At 35.2% G+C, this 21079-nt stretch overlaps 1 protein-coding gene across 3 annotated transcripts in view; it reads left to right on the top strand.

Moving 5' to 3' along the window:
* The window catches only part of mah (mahogany), a 353681-nt gene extending 338171 nt beyond the window's left edge, over nt 1-15510 (top strand). Inside the window, exons 3-9 of one of the 3 annotated variants that reach the window (XM_067272354.1) lie at nt 6827-6962; nt 10672-10840; nt 12701-12886; nt 12961-13202; nt 13296-13502; nt 13638-13830; nt 15244-15510. In XM_067272354.1, the coding sequence (XP_067128455.1) occupies nt 6827-6962; nt 10672-10840; nt 12701-12886; nt 12961-13202; nt 13296-13502; nt 13638-13830; nt 15244-15418 (1308 nt within the window). In that variant the 3' untranslated portion in view covers nt 15419-15510. Of the gene's footprint in view, nt 1-6453; nt 6963-10671; nt 10841-12700; nt 12887-12960; nt 13203-13295; nt 13503-13637; nt 13831-15243 lie in introns of those variants that run through there. The other 2 variants (XM_067272353.1, XM_067272355.1) reach the window with 2 other exon arrangements.
* The last annotated feature ends 5569 nt before the right edge of the window (nt 15511-21079 follow it).

Below are 21079 nucleotides of genomic sequence, written 5' to 3'. Positions count from 1 at the left end.
CGTGTGACGTGATAGAATAAATAACGCTAGCAGATTTAAGCTCGACGCAATTTTTATCGTGGGAGAAAGGCCGTGTGGTGGTTTCTCTCTCTCGTTTTTTATTAGAATAAGTGCACTCGGTGGTGATATTCGAAATAGTTAACAAAGGGTTCGCTAGCAGAAAATTTTTCCCCGACAATCACCGACAAACGAAATAAAAGTTTTGGCTAGAAATAAATACAATACCTTTTCTCGCGATATATCTAATAATCAGTGGCGTACTTGGAACGTAACGAGCCCTGGGCGAAGACCGGGTAACAATAGTATATTAGTGCTGTCGACCTTTTTTTTTAGGCGGAGAAATTTTTCACTCCGAATTCTGCCGATAATAGTTGTGATCGTCTATCGAAATACGATATCCTTTTTATTTCGCTGTCCGTAGCCCGACACGCGTTCCACGGCCATCTTGTATTATCTCGCGCGCGTGAGATTGTGGGATCTCTCTTATGACTGAATCTAGTTTCGAGAACTGTCTCGAATCGATCGCGATTAAACCTCGTTTCGGTCGAGATCGAAACGGTCGAGAGAGATCGCGCCGAGACGTAGTCCCCGACCTCGCTCGCAATCTAGATTGAAATGCTCGGTGCCAACGGGTTATAAGGCTCTAGTTTAGTAGTGTTACAGAGTATAATACGTATATTTTAATATATTTTAAAAAAATAACAAAACCACTGAGAAATGTTCCGTGTGTTTAACAAGGTTCGGAAAACTGAAAATTTTACCGACGGGTTTGGGCGAACCTGTGCGAACCCGCTGAATATCACCACTGAGTGCACCACTCCTATGGGTGTATAACACTAAGAATACATAAATCAAAATACATGATACAAAGTAAACATAAAATTAGTATTCGGCTTTAAGTAAAAACTAAGATTTAAAACTAGAAATTAGAAATTATGAATAGTCTTTTTTTCCATTTTTTTGAACATAATTGTAAAAAGCGTGAAACAGTGGCTTCTGAACAAGCTTATCGAGTGGACACGGCCACCCGAAATCGAGCGTAAAGTTTTCTAATTTCAGAATAAGTCTATCTTGATGGTAAATGGGACAATGATAGATCGTACGGTCGACGGTGTGTAGAGTAAAAACAAGAGGCCGTTTCTGCCCGGTTATACGTCGCCAGGTAGCTTCTAAAATTATCACGCTCGGTAAGTAGTCGAGCAGTAGCGAACGTTAAATCTCTAAGTGGTGATGAGAACCCGCATTCGACACTAGGAAAATAAAGTATTGTTATTCTACCAGTTTTATTGCTCGACCGTTGTTGATTCCACTTTTGCATAGCGTTGTCACGAATATAATTTTTAAGGCTGCTGCGTGAGAGAGGGATGCGAGTGTAATCCTAGTCGGTGTCCTCTGCGGCTGACTTAGCCTCAAAGTCGGCTTTTTCATTTCCTAGTATGCCAGTATGGCCAGGAACAAATATGAAAGTTATCTTATTTACGTGACTTTTAATATGGTGCTGAATATACGTGATTTTATTGCTATTGCAATTGGGATTTAATAGAGCTTTTAGGACAGACTGAGGATCACTGTAAATGTTGATAGACAGAGTTTTGTTTGGTATTGAAGTGACTCACTGAACAGCTTGGTAGACAGCATCTTCGTCAGCTTGACAGATGGAGGTATGTGGGGGTATCTGTACATTCTAACATATTTTGGGCAAAATATGTCAGTTTGGAGGAAAATACAGATACTTGAGCCGACACGAAGGGAGCTTTTGGACCCATCTGCGTAGATGTCTGCATGGTTATCAATGGAGGAAGCGGATGACACCAAATAACCTTGTTTACAGGGTGATGATCGGAGATAGTAGGGTAATCGCAATGTGGTAGCGTATGAACAGCCGTAGATAGTAGAGACCGTTGTTGAGCCTCGATGTTTGTAGTTGTGATGTAGTAGTTTAGAACCTTTTCTACAATACGTAGTGGCAAAGGAAGGAGCTCCGCTAGTATCAGAGAGGCATTAGTAGAAACAGTTGTGCAGCGCTTTGTAGTTCTGATGGGAAACTGTCTTTGAAGAGAGAGTAATTTACTTTACTGAATTTTTACTAGTTACACGACCCCGGCTAGAGGCTGCGTAAAGTAGCGTCGGTTGTATTGCCCAATTACGTAGAGTTTTACGAGCTTTATGATTTAGTTCCCGGGTGCACCTAGCACATTTTGGCAGCGTGTAGTTTATTTTGTTGGCCTCGGCCAAGACGTAAATATGGCAACGGAATGTGGTGTCTCTCTATTCTCTCTTGTTTTATTTTGTATGACGTTTCTGTTTACACGTGCACTAGCTAGTCGATCTGTCAAAGTTGTTTGCGTCCTTTTGTGAAAATTAAAATTAATATAAAAATGAATATTATGACATTGATTAATGATGACGATGATAAAAAGATTGTTAATAATTAAAAAATGTTTTTAAAATAAATTGTTCATTCGAATTCGTTAAATTTTAAAATTTGTTCACACAGTCTTTTATAAATAATAGTACATATTAATTAACTAATTAATAATTATATATGTTGGACCTAAGGTTTTTAGAGTTTTATAAAAAAATTTATTTTTGTTAAAATCTTTCTATATATTTATGCCTAAATATTACGTAATACAGGGAAGGAAAGGGGAGGGGAGATCGAAGAAAATATTACGGTTTCTTACACGGGGGTAGGTGGGGGGGTCTAGAATGGCCGAAATCGCCCTTACGTAATTTATGGACGGTCTCTTATCTACGCAAATCTCTCCGTTGTATCGAGTGAAGCAGCTTAAGGTCTCACGCTACGATGTCTTAAGCCTCGAGTTTAGAGCCGAGTCTAAATTTACCCCCGATTTGGTCCCTTTTGAGTAGTTTTATTTTATAGAAACGTTCTAAAATTCTAAAAAATTCTTACTTCCTGTTGTAAGCGGAATAAAATGAATCCAATGCCTCTTTTTATATTTAAATTGTACCGACATTATAAAATTTCTTACCAGTTAAGTCTACATTTCTTCTAATTAACTTCCAGAATTTAAATAAGTAATGAAGGATGAAAATCTAATTTGTAAAGTTAATTATAATCTTCTGAAAAATTGCTAATAAGTTAAGTTAAAATATAAATTCGTTACTTTAAGTGAAAACTTGGAATGCGAAAAGAAATTCTATTTAAAAAAAATACAGTGACGAGTCGATTAACTTTCCCGGCAGCATTTCAAACCGCGTGCGCCACCATCTGTTACGATATTTTATGGAAAAACTTATATTTTCAATTGTTATACAATGGCTAAAAGCTTAATTTTGAGGATAGAGATAAATTTTATTATAAAAAAAAAAAAAATACTGTAAATGTTAGTAACGAGTAAAATTGTTATCGAGTCCAACCCGACTGGAGATACGACACGCGGTCCCCTTTATCTTCCCACTCCCTCGACCTTTAACCACCAAAATTTAACAGCATCGATCCCCCTAATAAGCAAACCTCCCTGGAAAATTTCAGAAATTTTCGACCAAAAGCGCGGGAGTTATTACGCTTCGAAGTGGGTAAACAAAAACCGCGCTCCTTATACACACACGCGCACACTAACATCCATAAAACCCCGAATTCTTTTGGATTTCTCGACGTTTCGAGGTCCCCGAGTCCAAGAATGTAAAAATCTGCGGGGTCATTTTTTTGATCGACGGACAAACTTTCCCTTTGTTATAACAGAACCGGAGGAAGTAAAGCGACTTTAACTTTGTAAGCAAAACCTAAAATTTTGAATTTTATTTTTTCATTATAAAATATTTAATTAAAAAATAAATTTAGAATTAATTATTCACCATAAACGTAATTTCTAAATTTTTAATATAAAAATAGCAACGATACAATTATTATTTTTATATTTACACTCGACCGATATAAAAATAAAGTCACTTATAATTGATTCGTGCGCTTTCGATTACGAATATTTACGAAATGAATAAATACGATTTGTAATTCACGAATTTAAATATTCTCGGCTTAAAAATTGTCTGGGAAATCTGCGCACGAATTCAAACGAGCAAATTTCCGTTAGAATCGACGGTGGCAATCGCGGTCTGCTAATTTCGCCGGTAAATTTAACGGCGAAACGAACAAATAAAAATGTCGAAATGTTCTTAACGGTTAATTTACATTTTAAGATTTAAAATATATACATATAGAGTAAAACGATTTGATTAGAATTTGTTGTACAATTTTTTATTGCGACATTCTTCGCGTATAAAATTAGGTCATTGTTACTCCATCGAGGTTTTTAAATAAGAGCAATAATCGTTACGCAATACTTTTAAGCAATATTAATTACGGTATACTTTACATTTCTTAGCAAAGTTTTCTATCAATAATTAATTAAAATTTCCGATAGATTATTTAATTCGTAAATCCATTCGATAATCCCGTAACCTAAGTAGAGTATCCGTAAACATTCGTCGTACGACGCAGTAAACGCTATTAACGCGATATTTTTTAACGGCATCGGGTATATTTTACGTGGGTAGAATTATAAAGAAATTTACGACTTTTTTATTTTATAATTACGACTATAATTAAGTTTAAGGACCGTATTAAATGTGTCGGAGGATCGAACGTGGTTCGAGACGTTACATTTAACGGATTTACACCACCGAAATTCGTCGTCCCGAATTTAATTAGAAAATTCTACTGGAAATCTTTCAAATTTACGAAAAAATTCGCGTTACACGCGGGTGTTACTTATCAAGTGCGTACCGAGAGAAGCGCTTAAAAATAGTTTTCGTTACTATAAGAGCTAAAAATATATTTTAATTCATATATCGTCGTATAATATTCTATACGAGTCGATAAACTATATTTAATAATAAATGATTCCCGCGGATGTCGAAATCTGTTCTATTTTCGTTATCCTTTTTTAAGAGGTACTCGAATAATAAAGTTAGACGTTTCGGGCCTTTTAAGCCAATTTCTTTATAATCGCATTTCTTTAAGATGCTGCGACGCGTTTTTCGGAAGAGGATGCCATTCCCCGCACCTCGAACTTCTCTCTTATTTATTTATTAAAAATTACTATTAACTATCAAATTTTAATTTTTTATATCGCGCGATTTATATTTTATAAGCATCGTTGGTTTATTTAAACTAAAAATCGAGGGTTTAATTTAGAAAAGACCGACTGGCGGATTGTAGTATCCAATTCGTACTTCGAGTATCCGACCGTTCGATTAATTTTGACACGAAAACCTTCGATTACGATTCGCATCGAAGGTGTTCTTTAACGTCTAAAATTTATGCATTTAATTCCTATAATTCGATCGTTAAAGCGTTAATTATAAAAGTAGAAAATAGCGACCGGCCAAAATTAAGGTAAGGTTAATTAATATTAATTTTTAATTATAGTATAGTTCGATTCAAATCTGACCGATTTCGATATTACGTCGATAGATTATTATCTAATCCAACATTTTATCCGGAGACCGAAATGTATTTTAACCTTTCGTCAAACCGTTTATCGTCGTCCGCTACGCTTTTTCTTCGGAGTTACAATAAGCCAACTTGCACCCGTCGGGACGTGAAATTGTTTACAATTTCGTCGACAGAATTCGGGATCGTGCCGCATCCGATCGAATTTTCCAAATTGTGTGTTTTTTTCTCCCTCGTCCCTCCTAATGCTATTTTTTCTTTCATTTTTCCCCTTAAAGGGCTCCTCGTTTCCTCTTCCCTCCTTTTTTGGTTTCTTAATATTACTTACGCAGGGTTACTCCGGGGTACTTAATACCAAAAAACTTTCGATTAACTTTAAAAAATACGATTTTTATCATAATTTTTCATCTTTACTGTTAAATAAATATTTGTAAAGCCTACAAATATATTTATTCTTATATAAAAACAAACTGAAGTCGTTTGTTAAGTATAAAACTTAATTACTTTTCCTTATTATTTATTAATAAAAAATTAATAATAATAATAATTATAATTAACATTTTTTTAAAAATTCTTAAAAATATTAAAGATTTTTACGCGCGAAAATTATTTTAAATGTATTATTATTATTATTTAATTACAATTTTAAAAGATAAATTCATAAAACATGTAAATAATATAATTGAATAAAATATAAATTGATTAAATAATTGTTTTTCTTTGAATTTTAATTAATTTAGAATTAAGTACCGGTAAATAGTTTTAATTAATTAAAAAAATAAAATAATATAAATAGATATATATGTAGACCTTTAGATTAATCCTAAATGACCAAAATTATATATAAAATATCAGTAAACTCCGATAAAAACCGTATCGTTATCATCTATTATTATACACAATTATCAATTGCCGCGTGGTTTTCGACCCTATGGCGTCACACGAGAACGATAAAAAAGGAAAGTTTCCAAAGCTTTCGTTAGAAAACAATTTTTTTTCCCCGGTGTTTACAGAAGTTCAATAAATCACACAGCTTAGAAAAGTCACGTAAAAAAACGAGCGTAAATTGGGAATGGACCTCTAAACCGTATGACGTAAGAAGGATATAAAAGTAGTCTGGAGTTGTCGGACAAGTCAGACACCATTGGCTTCTCGTTACACACACGCAACTTGGACTGGAAAATTGGGTTATAAACATGTCGTAGTTAACAGAAATTGATAGTCTGAACTCGGAAACGATTAAAAAAAGGGGAAGAGGAAAACACCGAATATCAGCTCGTGCTTGCGAATGACGGGTCGATGACGAGTACGAATAAACGAGAGAATTTCTGGGGATTTCGGTGGCCGTTATCCATGCCGAATTTCTTAAAAAAGTCGGAATTCGATTACGAAACTGTGCCTTTATGGCAGCAATCTACGCGAGTGGACGTGCAAGACGGAGAAAGGAAGAAGAAAGGTTTGAGTTTTTGGAAGGCCACCGTATTCGTCGCCGGCGAAATGGCTGGAAGTGGTGTTTTAGCTCTACCCGAAGCAGTCAGTAATATCGGTAAGTCGAAATTATCTTTATTTTCTTTAAACTATATATGAACTTGACTCGGTTGTTTTCGAATCTGGTGATGAATCACGCGGCCTACATTACATAAAATAGGGCTATCGCCTGACGTAATATCAAATAGCGGTGAAGGTTCAGGGTCTCTCCTACAGATAAATAATTTCGAGTTAATTCCTTATAAAGAATGTATTTTCGGACGAACAAATTTAAAACGTAATTATAATTTTAATTAATTAACGGGGTTACTTTTCGCTGTAAACGAGTCAACTAATCGAGGATAGATAAAGCAAGGACGAGCGAATGGATGGATAGAGGGAAGGACAGTAAATACGCGAAACTTTATCTCTCTTAATGCCCGAGCTAGACATTTTTTAAGTGCAGAAGTGCAGGGAAATGACTGTATGTTGAATAATATTTAACAAATAGAAAATTTGGCGGCTTAGTAATTAATTTTCGCTGCCGTATTCACCAGTCACGTTACTCGAAAATAGACGACGAACGAATGGACGGACCAACAGGCAAACGGGGTGGATGGAGGGAAGCGTAGTATTCGATGAATAACAATTTTTATCTCTTTTAAGGCTGGAGAATGCTAGATTTTCAGATACGGGAGCGTAAAATGTAGTTCAAACGAGGTTGCGATTCGATACGAAATTCCGTCCTCTGTAAAATCTTAAAAACTTCGAGGCTCGTGCGTGGAATTTTTAAAGGGTAGAGACGTAGTTTATTGGGTTTTAAAATAGAGAGTAACTTAATACAGGAATAGGTAAACGAGTACAAAATAAATATAATATAATGTTTAATTTTAATTTTATTTAATTTTTTGCCAAAACGACCTTCAAACCCCCGGCTGCACGACCTTGAAAACCTTAACACTGTTTTCTAGTGTGAGAGAAATCTTAAACAGAACACAGAAGGACGAAATTATATTTAAAATTATTCGAATTTATGAAAGTATAATTATATATTTATAATTAATTAACTATTAAAAGATTTAATTACGCATTTATAATTAATAAATTGTCAATTAATCAATTAATTAGTAATTAATTAATAAATTTGCTCATTTATTGTAAAACGAAAAATAGAATTTGCTATAATTTATCGAGAATTTATCAATTTTTTAAGATAATAAATGAATAAATTTTTATAATTGACATTTCTAAAAATAAAGATGTTTTAATTAATAATTATTTAATATTATTCTAATTAATATAGTTTAAAACTATTTAAAGACTAATCCTAGAGAGGCGTGTGAGGCCTCGGTCACAAATGTGGGGCCGCTGTATATTCGCAAGACTTCCAGCAAACTACACCAAACTAGATTTAAAACTGTACATTCAGTTCGTCCGATGTCTATCTGCCTACATTCGTACGCTGCATATACTTATTAATATCTTGAAAACTTTCACGAATAACTATATCAATAACAGGTACTGGTATCTGTTACAAGGGGCTGTCGATAAACGACGTTTACACTGGAGGGGAGGGGAGGGAGGGGTGTGATAAGTCGGACGAGGGGAGGAGAGCAGTTGAACTTCAATGGACGTACGTTTTATTTCATGAATTTTACACACTTTATACATTTTATTATTCATAAAGTGATAAACATTTTTGGGGATGAGTTTTGTCGACGTTCTAAGAAGGAAGGGGATTTTGATTTTTTTGTTCTCGTTTTGCTCGAATTTGGGGGCAGTTTCCTACTTACTCCCCGACTCTTACGCTCGTGGTCAGGTGTATGTAACAATAATTAAAATACTGAAAATAAATGCATATTTCATTAAAGATTTGTATTTTATATTTCATTTTTTATATATTGGTTAACGCAATAACGGTATTAAGCCTAGTACACAGGTACCGTTATACCTGGCAGGTATTCTGAACAGGCGCACCCATCCGGTATACCGTACGTGTGTAGCCGGCCTTATACATGTCTTAAACATCTATTATATCAACAAAAGCAGTATGTTATACTACATATACATATAATTATTTTAATTCTTATTCTTAATATATGATTCATAGAATATTACTATACTGTACGCGTATAATGTCATATCCGGATGGCGAGACGACGTCCGGTCGGGGCATAGCGTACTTAAAGTTTTAACTGTATTTTGTATCACAAGGTATGAGAGATGAGATCGAGGCCTGTCCCGTCACAAATACAGGGCCTCCGAAAGCCATAACATCAGTAAAGCAAATAAAAAAACAAGGTTTTTCATCACTGATTCTTAGAAGATTCTTCAATTTATATCGTTTCTATGTTTTGCCTTTGTATTAAAGATTAAATTCTAGGGCCTTCTTGCGTCCGAAACTCTGCTGGCACTTACTCTATTTGGACTTGAGAATATAAATATTTTGATATAAAATTAAAACTAGATTAAGGTTTTTATTGCTATAATTTTGCATTTCTCATAATTTAATTTTTACTAGTTTTAAAAGTAATAATTATTATCTCTGTACAAGTAATAACGCCAAAGATGGTTCCTAATAATCCCTAAAACTGATTAAAATATCAGCTTATCCCTGTGAGAAATCTGGACTCGAGTCCTAGTCGGATTCGCGGAAATTTTATGGTCTGGCTCCAATTTGTCGGGCTCTTTCTTCACTAAAGACTACCTGACCTGGCATCGAGGCTCCTCATCTCGATGTCTGGTAAAAGCGCCGGCTCGGTACTCTGGTGAACCGGATTTTACAAGTCCGGGACTTTTTCATCGGTAGCAGAGCCTAGTGCTAGCTGGAAAATAGAAGAATAGCAGTCACAATTTTTTCAGCTTTTTCCTCCAGCCTTCGATGATTTATTTCTGGTTACGGGACTGATATGTAGGACCCGTCCCTCACTCCCGAACTAACAATGGGAATCTAGTCGAACTCATTATAAGATATATTACGAATATGATTAGGCCCTCTTAGTGAGCACGGGACCAAAACAGAATCCTCATCGAGAGGACATATTACAAAGGGCTTCTCGATATCCGGAAGAGACGGCCGGATAGCCGAGTAGTCTAAGTGGCAGCCTACCTCTCTGGGGGACCGGGATCGAAAATTCCCCGAGAATTTTTCGGGGTGGTCCGTCCGGATATGTCGGCCCCCGTCCTTCGACACCCGACAGCCCCGTTGTGTGCCTGGCCGAATCCATAGTGGGTTTGCTAATGGAGGCTCTCTTAGTGCCCAGAATGCCCCCCAAAAATATCCGGAAGAATAGAAAATTAAGATTAGCACCGGAATATATATTTACTATAAATTACAATTCATTTATTTATCTACCATTATTAGATTTAAAATACAATCAATTTTGATTACAAATGCATTTATATATTGATAGAATTACGAATAGTATATTGTTTAATTTTAATTATGCAAACATTTATTTAGTAAATTAGTTGAATAATTTTCTTGTATTATTATTATTAGACCAATTATTAAAATAACAAATAACAATTTAATGAATTTAATTTAATATATTTTATTACTTAATTAGCGCTTTTCAATAACAAAATTGTAAGATTAATTTCTAATTCAGTCACCAGAAGGCGCTTGTTATATATATTAACGTGTTCGTTAGTAAGTTAACTTTATAGCCAGAATCTAGCACAAATTATTTCTAAGTTTTAGATAGTTAATAAATATAAATGTAATCAAAAATTTAAAATAACTTAATATAAAACGTTTATTAATTATTTAAATAAATATTTATCAGGATGGATTGGAATTCTGATTATCATTGTATGCTGCGTGAATGCCGGTTATGCGGGAGTATGTTTAGGACGGTGTTGGTTAATCTTGGAAGAAAGGTGGCCGGAATATAGAATGAGAATGAGATATCCATATCCCGCAATAGCGTATCGAGCTACATGCACATGTATGAGGTAAACGTTTCGGTTTATGAGTATGTCTGAAATTTGAATGAAGCAAAAATAATAATTTTATGCCCTATGAAAAATTTTAAAATGAAAATATACACGGAAAAATCAGTAATTAGGTTACAAACAAACATTTACCAAAATTAAGTAAAAAATGAAATTCAAAATAGAACATCATTTTTAACAAATTCTCTATAAACATTTAACCACTTCTCTCAACATATGGGGCCGATCCACCAATACCCGAGTGGATAATACCAACCTAACACTGGTAACTAGTCGGTCGTAAGTTCGCGCCCGACCAACGGGCCGGCCACGTGGAATTTTCTGGTTTTTTTTTCACGTTTGTAACACCTAAATTGGGCCAGTTTTCCATAGAAAGTTTTTTCGGGAGGCATCTTCTTCGGCAGATCGCCCACGTGTTGCGTTGCCGTAAACAAAAATCAAACCAAACGTGCTCGACAAGTGCTCGACTAAAACATTATAATCACACGACGCTATATGATCTTCTTTTTGAATCTTTAAAAGAAAACTCGAACGTTTTTTAAGTAATAAACAGATTCAGGAACACGTATTGTAGTGATTCCAACAGCAATCAATCGATTTTTGTGCAGCGTGTTTTCGGAAGTTAGTAGACGGTTCGGACAAACGCCTAATTGTTTAAGGGGATTCTATTATAACACTCATTTTTCGTGTTAGAAATTTTGTTAATTCGTTTGTAACCTAATTACTGACTTTCCCTCGCAGTTTTAATGAAATTAATAATTTCTGTTTACAATACGAGAAAAAGACGGCCGGATGGCCGAGCGGCAAAGGTGGCAGCCTACCGCTCTGGGGGACCCGGGATCGAATCCGAACGGGTCGAATAATCCCCAGGAATTTTTCGGGGGGTGGTCCGTTCGGATATCTCGGGCCCCGTCCCTCACCACCCGGTCGCCCCATTGTGGGCCTGGCCGAACCCATAATGGGCCTACTAAAAGAGGCCCTCTTAGTGCCCACAGGGCGGAAAGAGTTAAAAAAAAAAAAAAAAAAAATACGAGAAAAAATAATTTTTTATTACAAAACGAACATTTTACAAATTCCATTAATAAAGTAGAATGGACAGTACGTTCGACTTTGAGTTTTGCCCCGATGGTTTTAAGAAACCATCGGCGCTAAAGACTATCACGTTGATGCGTGTTAATTTATATACAGGTATACCTCGATTTACGGGTTTGCCTCGGTATTACGTCGTTTGTCAAAGAAGTATACGGAAAAATAAAAATCGAGTTTAAGTCATTTTATTCGACTTTACATCCGTCCGCCACAAATATAAAAGTCGTAATATGACTAGGAAAGCGTTAAAAGCGCATAAAATCGTATTAAAATATGCGTATTTACAGTAAATGTTAGTATAATCATCGTAATCCTAGAGAACGAAACACGAAAACATCCGTGTTTCTGTGTCGTCGTCTTATTCGGCGGTCTTTAAGCGCTGGTTATTGGCGTTTTACACCGTAATTTCGACTCACGTCGCCTCTCCCGGAACCGATTACCGACGTAAGGCGAGGTATACCTGTAATTGTAAACTAACTAACAACTAATTCGTTTCACTCGTTTAATAAATTATCTTTTGTTTATTTATTTATCCTTATAAAGAGCCCAAAGCTATTCTATATCGATGTTTTGGCTCTCGATGAAGTTCGACTGTTGGATCTTATTTTGGCTCGATCGCAACTGTTCTTGTTTTACAAGGATGAATATATTAAATAATTTGAAAAAATTTGATAATGTATAGCTAATTACTTAAGTGCAACCTGAAATTCTTATCGAAAGATTCGAAAACTGTACTTTAATGGGCATTTTTGGCACATTGTATCATTTCAGGTACGTCGTATCCTTCTGCGTAGACTTTACGCTTATAGGAGTTAGCACGGTCTTTCTTCTCTTGTGCGCTCAACTGGTTCAACAACTAGTTTGCTCATTATACGACTTATCCTTCTGTTTTTGGATTTTAATCATTGCTGCAATTTTATGTCCATTGATGTGGCTGGGTACGCCTAGCGATTTCTGGTAAGAAATGAAGTCGGTGTGACTTTTAAATGACATATTTTTTTCATTAATTGATTCCTTTACATTAATTTTAGGCCAGCTGCGGTGGGAGCATTCGCTTCGACAGCCATCGCTTGCGTTCTTTTGATCATAAATATTTTATTCGAAAAATCCAAAGTGCCGCCACCAAAATATAAAGTTGCCACCGTGGAATCGTTCTTCTTAGGCTTTGGTACCGTGGCATTTGCATTTGGCGGAGCTTCCACTTTTCCAACATTTCAGAATGACATGGAAAAGAAAGAATTATTTCCGAAGTGCGTACTGGTTGCATTTTCGAGTAAGAATATAAATTTATAATATTTAATTTAATTTTTAAAGTAATATAATTTAAATTAATATATAAATTTCATATATATGTATGTATTTTTAGTACTGTTACTTTTGTATATACCCGTTTCTGCTTGTGGATATCACGTATTCGGATCATCGGTTCGTCCTGATATTTTATTATCTTTAGACGATAATCCGTTCAAAATGACCGTAGAAATATTATTAGCCGCTCATCTGTTTTTTGCATTTCTCATCGTCGTAAATCCACCTGCCCAAGAATTGGAAGAGTTCTTTAAAGTTCCTCGATGTACGTAATTTCGTCTTTAACCATAAATTCAAGCCATAATATCCATAAGCCATCATTTAAGCCATAATATTCCTAAATTACTATTTGCGCTTTCACAAATTAATATTTAAAACCATATATATTTTTTAATTTCAGCTTTCAATTGGAAAAGAATTGTATTGAGAACTTCTGTAATGGGTGTTGTTGTTTTCATTGCCGAGAGTATCCCTCATTTTGGAAAAATTCTAAATTTTGTAGGTGGTTCTACGGTAACATTGATGACTTTTGTTTTTCCACCGATATTTTATATGCGCCTTTGCGATCAAAGACATCCAAAATGGCCAAAAAGGTAAATATAAATGTAATATATACATATATATAATACAAAATTCGTATCACGTGGGCGTTTCCCCAAAAAATTTTCAGGAAGCAAAGCTTGGAAACAAGTATTACATCGGTAGACTTTTATTTAATTATGTTATTTGATTTTTGGGGGTGTTTTCACCAGGAGGTTGTAGAATACAGTATTGCGTCAATACAATAAAGTAAACGACAGACAAAATCTAAAAAACAAAGTGTCCCGTGGTCGAGGGTGCGACGTTACCTATCTCGATCACTTTTACGATTATAATTTGTGGAATTTTTACTCCACTTTATGGGTGGAGCGAGTGTCCGGTTTGCTCCCCTCTACGGAGGTGCATGCGCACAAACTTACGCCTCGACCAATTCTGTAAGACTTCTCGTTAAAATTCCACACGCTTTCAAAGTCGTAAAGTGCTTTTTGAATCTCCCCGTATTTTTTACATTCGAACGGATTTTGAATCGACTATACCAATGAATGTAAATTCGATATTTCAATTATTAATACGTTTTTATTTAGGCAATGCGCTTAGTTTATTATGCGCAGTATATTTAGTAATATGCGGTATACAGTACATACAGTATTTGAAATATAAATCTTGTACTTATTATATAAATAAGGTAACAGAAGCTTCTAATTTGGCACTCTCGACACTTAGTTCTTGTTTTATTTATTCTGTTTCGAATTTAATGAAAAAATGTCATCAAACTTCCGCTATAGACAGGTTACGCTTTTAATTACATAAATTTTCTTTGCTTATGGAAATTTGATATTATACTTTTATAAAATTTATTTATGGGACGAAATGGGGGACTCGTTTTCAATTCTTCTTACACGTCTTCAAATCTTTAGAAATCCATTGTTTTTTTTTGTATTTTTATCTAAATAAATTTAAAATTTTTTCACTAAACAGTTTCTTACGGTGATAACGAGATAATTAATTGCAATTAAAATACTTTATAATACGACTCATTACATTACGAAGATTTGTCACGAACGCTTTACGAAGACCGCGAAACCGATACACGTAAAGTTGCATCGAACATTACCGAGTGCCATTAAGATTAACGTGCCAAAATGTAGCTTAATTAAGAACACGGGCGTGTGCAGAGGTGGAACGGGGTAGTTGCCCCACCCTGGAATCGGGTAAAAAACTGCACAAATTATAATAGTACCGATAAAAGTGTTTTTTAGATTCCTTACCCCCTCGATGCTCGAATGCAATATTGTATTCCATAATCTATTTGGGAAGTAATTAAATATAAATATATTAATGTAAATTATTTACCTTTCCCTGAAAAATTTTGTGCGCACACCCACGATTAAGAATATCAACCAAAGCATTTATTTATAATTCGATTCTTTATTTAAAAATTAAAATAAATAAATGACTCCTTCTAGGACCATCTCGTTGCACGAAAGAGTATATTTAATAGAAGTGATGCTTATTGGAATTGTTGCGGGAGTTATTTCTAGTTATTCGGCACTTAACGACATCTTTAAACCAGATGCTTTCACTCTCCCGTGTTACGTGAACTTAACTGCAGCTAGCAGTGGCAATTCCTGCGGACATTAATAGTAATTTTGCATTTCGATCGTAAATGTTACCAAAGAAATAACGAAATTTCGTGTATTTGGAAATAATAAATGATTTATATTTATTATTAATTTAATTCCGAATCGAATAAATACTCGAATAAATGTATCTCGATTATTTTGTAAAATAAAATAATATTTTATTATTATATTTCTCGCTGTTTATTAATTCGCATTTAACGCGTTCGACAAAGAAACGTATGCAAAATGTAATTTTTAAGATCGTGTCACGAATATTATAGATTTTATCTAATATTTTATTCAATTATTTTGTAGAAAACGATATTTTTAATTATCTAGAAGAGGCCCGAATTTATACATATAAGCTAAACAAGCCGCAGATTAGGGCCTCGTGTCTTAAAACTTACCAGGGTTCCTTTATATCTTATAGCTTAGGCCTACAACCGACGTAAATTGTGCCCCGTCTGGCATAAGATCTGTATTTATTTAAAGACGCTCTTTTCGAGAAGAAAAAGTTATTCGAATTTTATAAAATTTCCTATATTATAGAATAAATTAATATAATTTTATTTGTATAATCCTCAACCAATACATAATTTATACTTCTATAACGAAAATAAAAGACTGGAAACCTTCATTTCAATTATCCCTTGTAGTGTGGTTCTTAACCAGGGGTTCGTAGAGTTTTCGCGGGTCCGTGGACTCGGAGGATAAAAATCAATTTATTATCTAAATTTTATTGTTTGAAATTAAGTACCGTGTAAAGAAAGAGGCGCGTGTACGGTAAAACCTGTTCAAAACGGAACTCGAGTAAAACGGAAACCTGCCCAAACAGAAAAAATTACTCGGAACCGCGCGATTTTTCTGTTTCAGAAAACCTGTTCAAAACGGAAACCGGAAAAATGTTCGGTACCGTACATTCCGGTTTACACAGGTTTTACTGCATATATATTATTTTATACATTTAAAAACATTATTCCGAGAAGGCATCCGTAGAAAAAAAAGGGTTAAGAACCCTCCTCTCGGTCTGTAGGTATAATATTAGAAAACAAATGTAAACGTGCAAAGAATTTTACTTATAGAGAAAAGTATTAATCACTATCTTAGAAACTAAGACGTACATAATTATTAAATGCTTTATAAAATTTTATTATAGAGCTTAAAACGATTCTGTTTTCATTAGGAGTTAAAAGATGGATTTATAAAGCTCCAAATTAAAATTCTCTAAGTTTCTAGCCGCTGGCTAGAAAAGCTAATGTTTCAGCACAAAAAATACACTAAACCCCGATCGAAGTATCCAATAATGTATCATTTTTTTTAACTAAATTAAGTCTATATCTTTGTTCAATCTCGTGCTTAAGTTCTATGTAATTTTAGTTACGTACCAGCTAAAATAATAATAATAATAGAATTGATGATAAAAACGAGTGTATAGATAACCTGTCGAACATTTAGGATTATGCCAGAGTGTAGAAAGAATTGCTGAAATAAGTAAATTTAGCGAAAAGTCCAGAAGAGTGCAATTTCTTAATCGCATTCGACATTTTGATCTATTTATTTAAAAATAACGGAAATTAGCTGAGCGCGTTACTTTCGGACCTCTGATAAATTGCATTTCTGGCTCATTTTATTAATAAAATGCTTAGCATTATACAAATACTCGAGAAAATGAATATATTTTGCAAATCGGCGATTTGCGAGTGTTGTCGTGTATCGACATTCGAACGAGTAGGATGTAATTACCAGCGGTTTTTGCAAAGTTTGTTGGTAGATTAACCGAATACAACAGAAATTTTCTTTACAATGGTTAACTGACTGTTGGGCACACAATATAATGCGTTTAAATAGTTTTATAACATTATTTAAGATACAATTTCATTTAATTCGCATAAAATATACAATACGTTCATTTAAAAATAAGTAAGAAATATACAGTAAAGCCTGCTCAAAACGAAAACTTGCCTAATAGGTAATTCCGGTTTACACAGGTTTTACTGTATATATACAAAATGCGATGAAACAACGTTTTAATTGCCATACAAGAAAATTTATAAGGGATTAATATTGTAAAATCTCTTTAGAAATTAAATTTTTAAAAAAGTTTTGAAATGTTTAATAAAATTTAATTTATATTTAATTATTAGAATAGTTCATTTGCATAAAAATTTAATTAAGAATTAATCAATTACTTTTAAACATTCCATTTTAATTAAGATTGAATAATACATTTTCATTAATGAAGAATTAATTCTGGTATTTAGAACTTTCTTCTCCGATTACCGCGCATAAAAATTTAAAGTTTAAATACGTGGTAGAATGTCACATTGTTCTGTCCGCATTGTCGAGAACAATCGTAATTTGAAGAAAATAGAAGATTTCGACAAGACCGATTCACACCGGCAACAAAAATTAACACGAGGAGGGACGTATTCGTTCGATTGTCTTGTCGAGGTCAAACGCTCGATAGAAATGGTCGTTGACGCCGATTGTCGACTTAAATTTGTCGCCCGTTAAGCAAACGTGAATTTTTTAAATTGCTGAAATTCTTATATAAAGGATATTCGTAAATACAAGTTATAAAGTCTTTTACACACCGTCATCTGTATTTATTAATAACAAAATTAATTTGTTCGAGGAATACAAAAAGTGAATCGTTCTATCTTCTTGTACTGGTATTTATTTCTTAATCTTTTCCTCCCGTGGGCACCGAGACAGCCTTTTTACCATACCCATTGTGGATTTTCCGGGTGTTGAGGAACAGAGCCTGGACATATCTGGACAGACCACTCGTGAAAACTTCAAATTTGATGAACCCTGGCACTCAGATCTGACCGTCGATGCTATACCGGTTATCAACTAATCTATTGTTTTTGACAATTGAAATCAGCTCTTACAATCAAACTGGCTTCTGAAAACCCGTCGTTAAGCAGTCGTAAATCGGACTTGTGTTATTTTGTTCGTTTCTGTAAGTTATGGTAACGCAACACTTGGGCGAACTGCCTAGGGCAGGGCTGTCCAATTGGCGGCCCGCGGGCCGTATACGGCCCGCCAAATTATTTTTACGGCCCGCGAGTACATTTTACTATGAATAAATTTATGTTTCTAAATTATTATTATTAATATTAAAATTATTTTACTATGTGAAAATTACGGCCACAATGTTCTCATTAATATATTACGAATATTTTAAAGTTTTCTTTTTAGTATAAATAAAATATATTTTTAATTAACATAAACTGACTTTTCATTTATCAACCTTCTTGGCCCCCGAAATGTTTGGTGAAGAAAATATGGCCCGCGGGCTATGATAAGTTGGACAGCGCTGGCCTAGGGGATGCCTTCCGGGAGGTCTTTTTAAGGGAAACTGACCCCTATTTATGCGTTACAGACGTGGAGCGAGGCGCGAACCCACGACCGAACTGCCAGTGTTCTGGGAACGAAGATCGCTTGGCCACTGGTGGGCCTGACTTGTGTTATAAAATGTGGTTCTGTTCTCAAAAATACATTATGAACTATATAGTACTATATCGATATACAGTGGGTGATCGATTAACGAATATAATTCGTTCCAAGACTTTGTTCGCTACCCGAATTTTTCGTTAACCGATTATCGATTTACCATAGGTTTTTATGGGAATTTGATTTATTCGTTCCGGAGACCTCAAAAAATAAAAAATATATACTCTCTTACTACGTTTATTTATATGTAATAATAAAAATACATACAGACACAGTCTTGGATTTTTATTAGTCGTGTTTTTTCCGTTTGTGGGGGTATAGAATCTGTCTAATGTCGATCGCTTTTCTCTCTTTTTCAGGATTTTGCGGAAGTAATTAATACCATTGTAACCGTAGAGATCCCCAAGCCTATTAATCTCACCCCGGTTTGGATGCCATTCTAAGACTGTCGTTCTCATATCTCCCATTTTTTCAAAAGATCTTTAATATCGGATATCGGCATTAATCCCCTTTTTCGGAAGAAAACATATCTCGCCGAGTTTCTTCGTGTTCTTCATTCAAGAGTTATCCCCAGGAATTTTTTCGGGGGGTGGTCCGTCCGGATATGTCGGTTCTCGTCCCTCACCACCCGGCCGTCCCATTGTGGGCCTGGCCGAACCCATAATGGGCTTGCTGTAAGAGGCCCTCTTAGTGCCCACAGGGCGGAAAGAGTTACAAAAAAAAAAAGTATCACATAGTGAGGAACTAAAGGCTGTCGAAACCGCCCCTCGGTATTTTCAACAACAAGGTGCGTCGGTAACGGACTTACTGTTCCTTCGTCGTCTTCGTGACGAAGCGGCAAAACGCAGAGTGCAGTGCTGAAGACTACAGGACATTACGCATTTCTTTTAAAAAAGTAGCCAATTTTTGCAAAGTCGGCCGGTTAATTTTCATTATCGACAGCTTTATGCCTCATGAAGTTTTTCTGAGGAAACACTCGTACTTATTCTTATTTAACCCCATTCGCGATAACCCGGCATTTTCACAAACTCGGCCACCCGAGTTTTCGGGACTCTACTGTACACGTACGGCGCTGCTCCGCACTATATTTCCCGGCATCCCAGAATCGAGATAAATAATACGAACAATAATAAAATTTTAAGATTTATAAGTAGGCTTACCATAATATCGTAATATTTTTTCTCAAATCGGAACAATTCAATACGACAGAAAATAAATCGCCACCTTTAAAATACGACAATATATTTGAGGAAGTTCCTTCCACCGCTACTAGGCTGGCTTTACGTTTCTTCAAAACCCGATAATCCTTTTTAATTCATCGGGAAACGCCCAGTTTCTGGCATTTTGGAGATTAAATTAATTTAATGTAAAGTACAAAATAATCGGAAATGCCGACTAGCAATTTGAACTGAACTAAGATAGGAAATGCGCAACAACGATGTGCCGGTGTAAGTTTCGAGAAATCCTCGGGAATTTTTCGGCGATATATGTCGGGCCCCGTCCTTCGTCACCGGACCGTCCCATCGCGGGCCTGGCCAAGCCCATAATGGGCTCGCTTAAAGAGGCCATCTTAGTGCCCACGGGGCAGAAAGTTTTAAAAAACACGTAAATTAAAATCGACAATTAAAAATATTAATTGTTGAATTTTTGTCATTCGATCCTACTGATCTTTAGAACTAAGCAGACAAACACGAACAGTAACAAAAAAACTTTATTAAAAAGGTGAGAACTGTCACCGACATCCTCGGCCAACATCCAGGCAAAAACCCGCGAACTTTTCGCGCCTCCTTTTCACGTTGCCGGCCAACTCTCGTTGGCAAGTGTTGCCAGGCAGTGTTCGGGTATTCACGAAGAAGAATGTTCAAAATTTAATACTCGGCTCTCGTTTGTAAATTATTTTTTTTAAATAATGCAGAACGCACCACGAGAAGGTGACTGCGTAGTACGAATTCGTTTGAAATGGCCCACCAGTGGCCGAGCGGTTCCGTTCCCCGAACTCGGACTTCGGTCGTGGGTTGGAGCCTGGCACGAACGGGCTGGCGCCGACCCACGACCTAAACTTTAATGTATTATAATACTTTAAAGTTTATTAAAACAACAATTTAATTATGATTGTCAGAATTTTATATTTATAAAAATTATTTTCTTAAAACTGTTATTCGTCAATAACGAAATTTCATATAATCCACGACAGTTTCATATTTAATCACAAGCGCAACTT

The sequence above is a fragment of the Centruroides vittatus genome, unplaced genomic scaffold, assembly GCF_030686945.1.
Source record: "Centruroides vittatus isolate TY-2023 unplaced genomic scaffold, ASM3068694v2 contig_436, whole genome shotgun sequence".
In the NCBI taxonomy this organism is placed as follows: domain Eukaryota; kingdom Metazoa; phylum Arthropoda; class Arachnida; order Scorpiones; family Buthidae; genus Centruroides; species Centruroides vittatus.
Note: the sequence above shows the minus strand (reverse complement) of the source record. Positions and strands in the feature narration are given on the sequence as shown.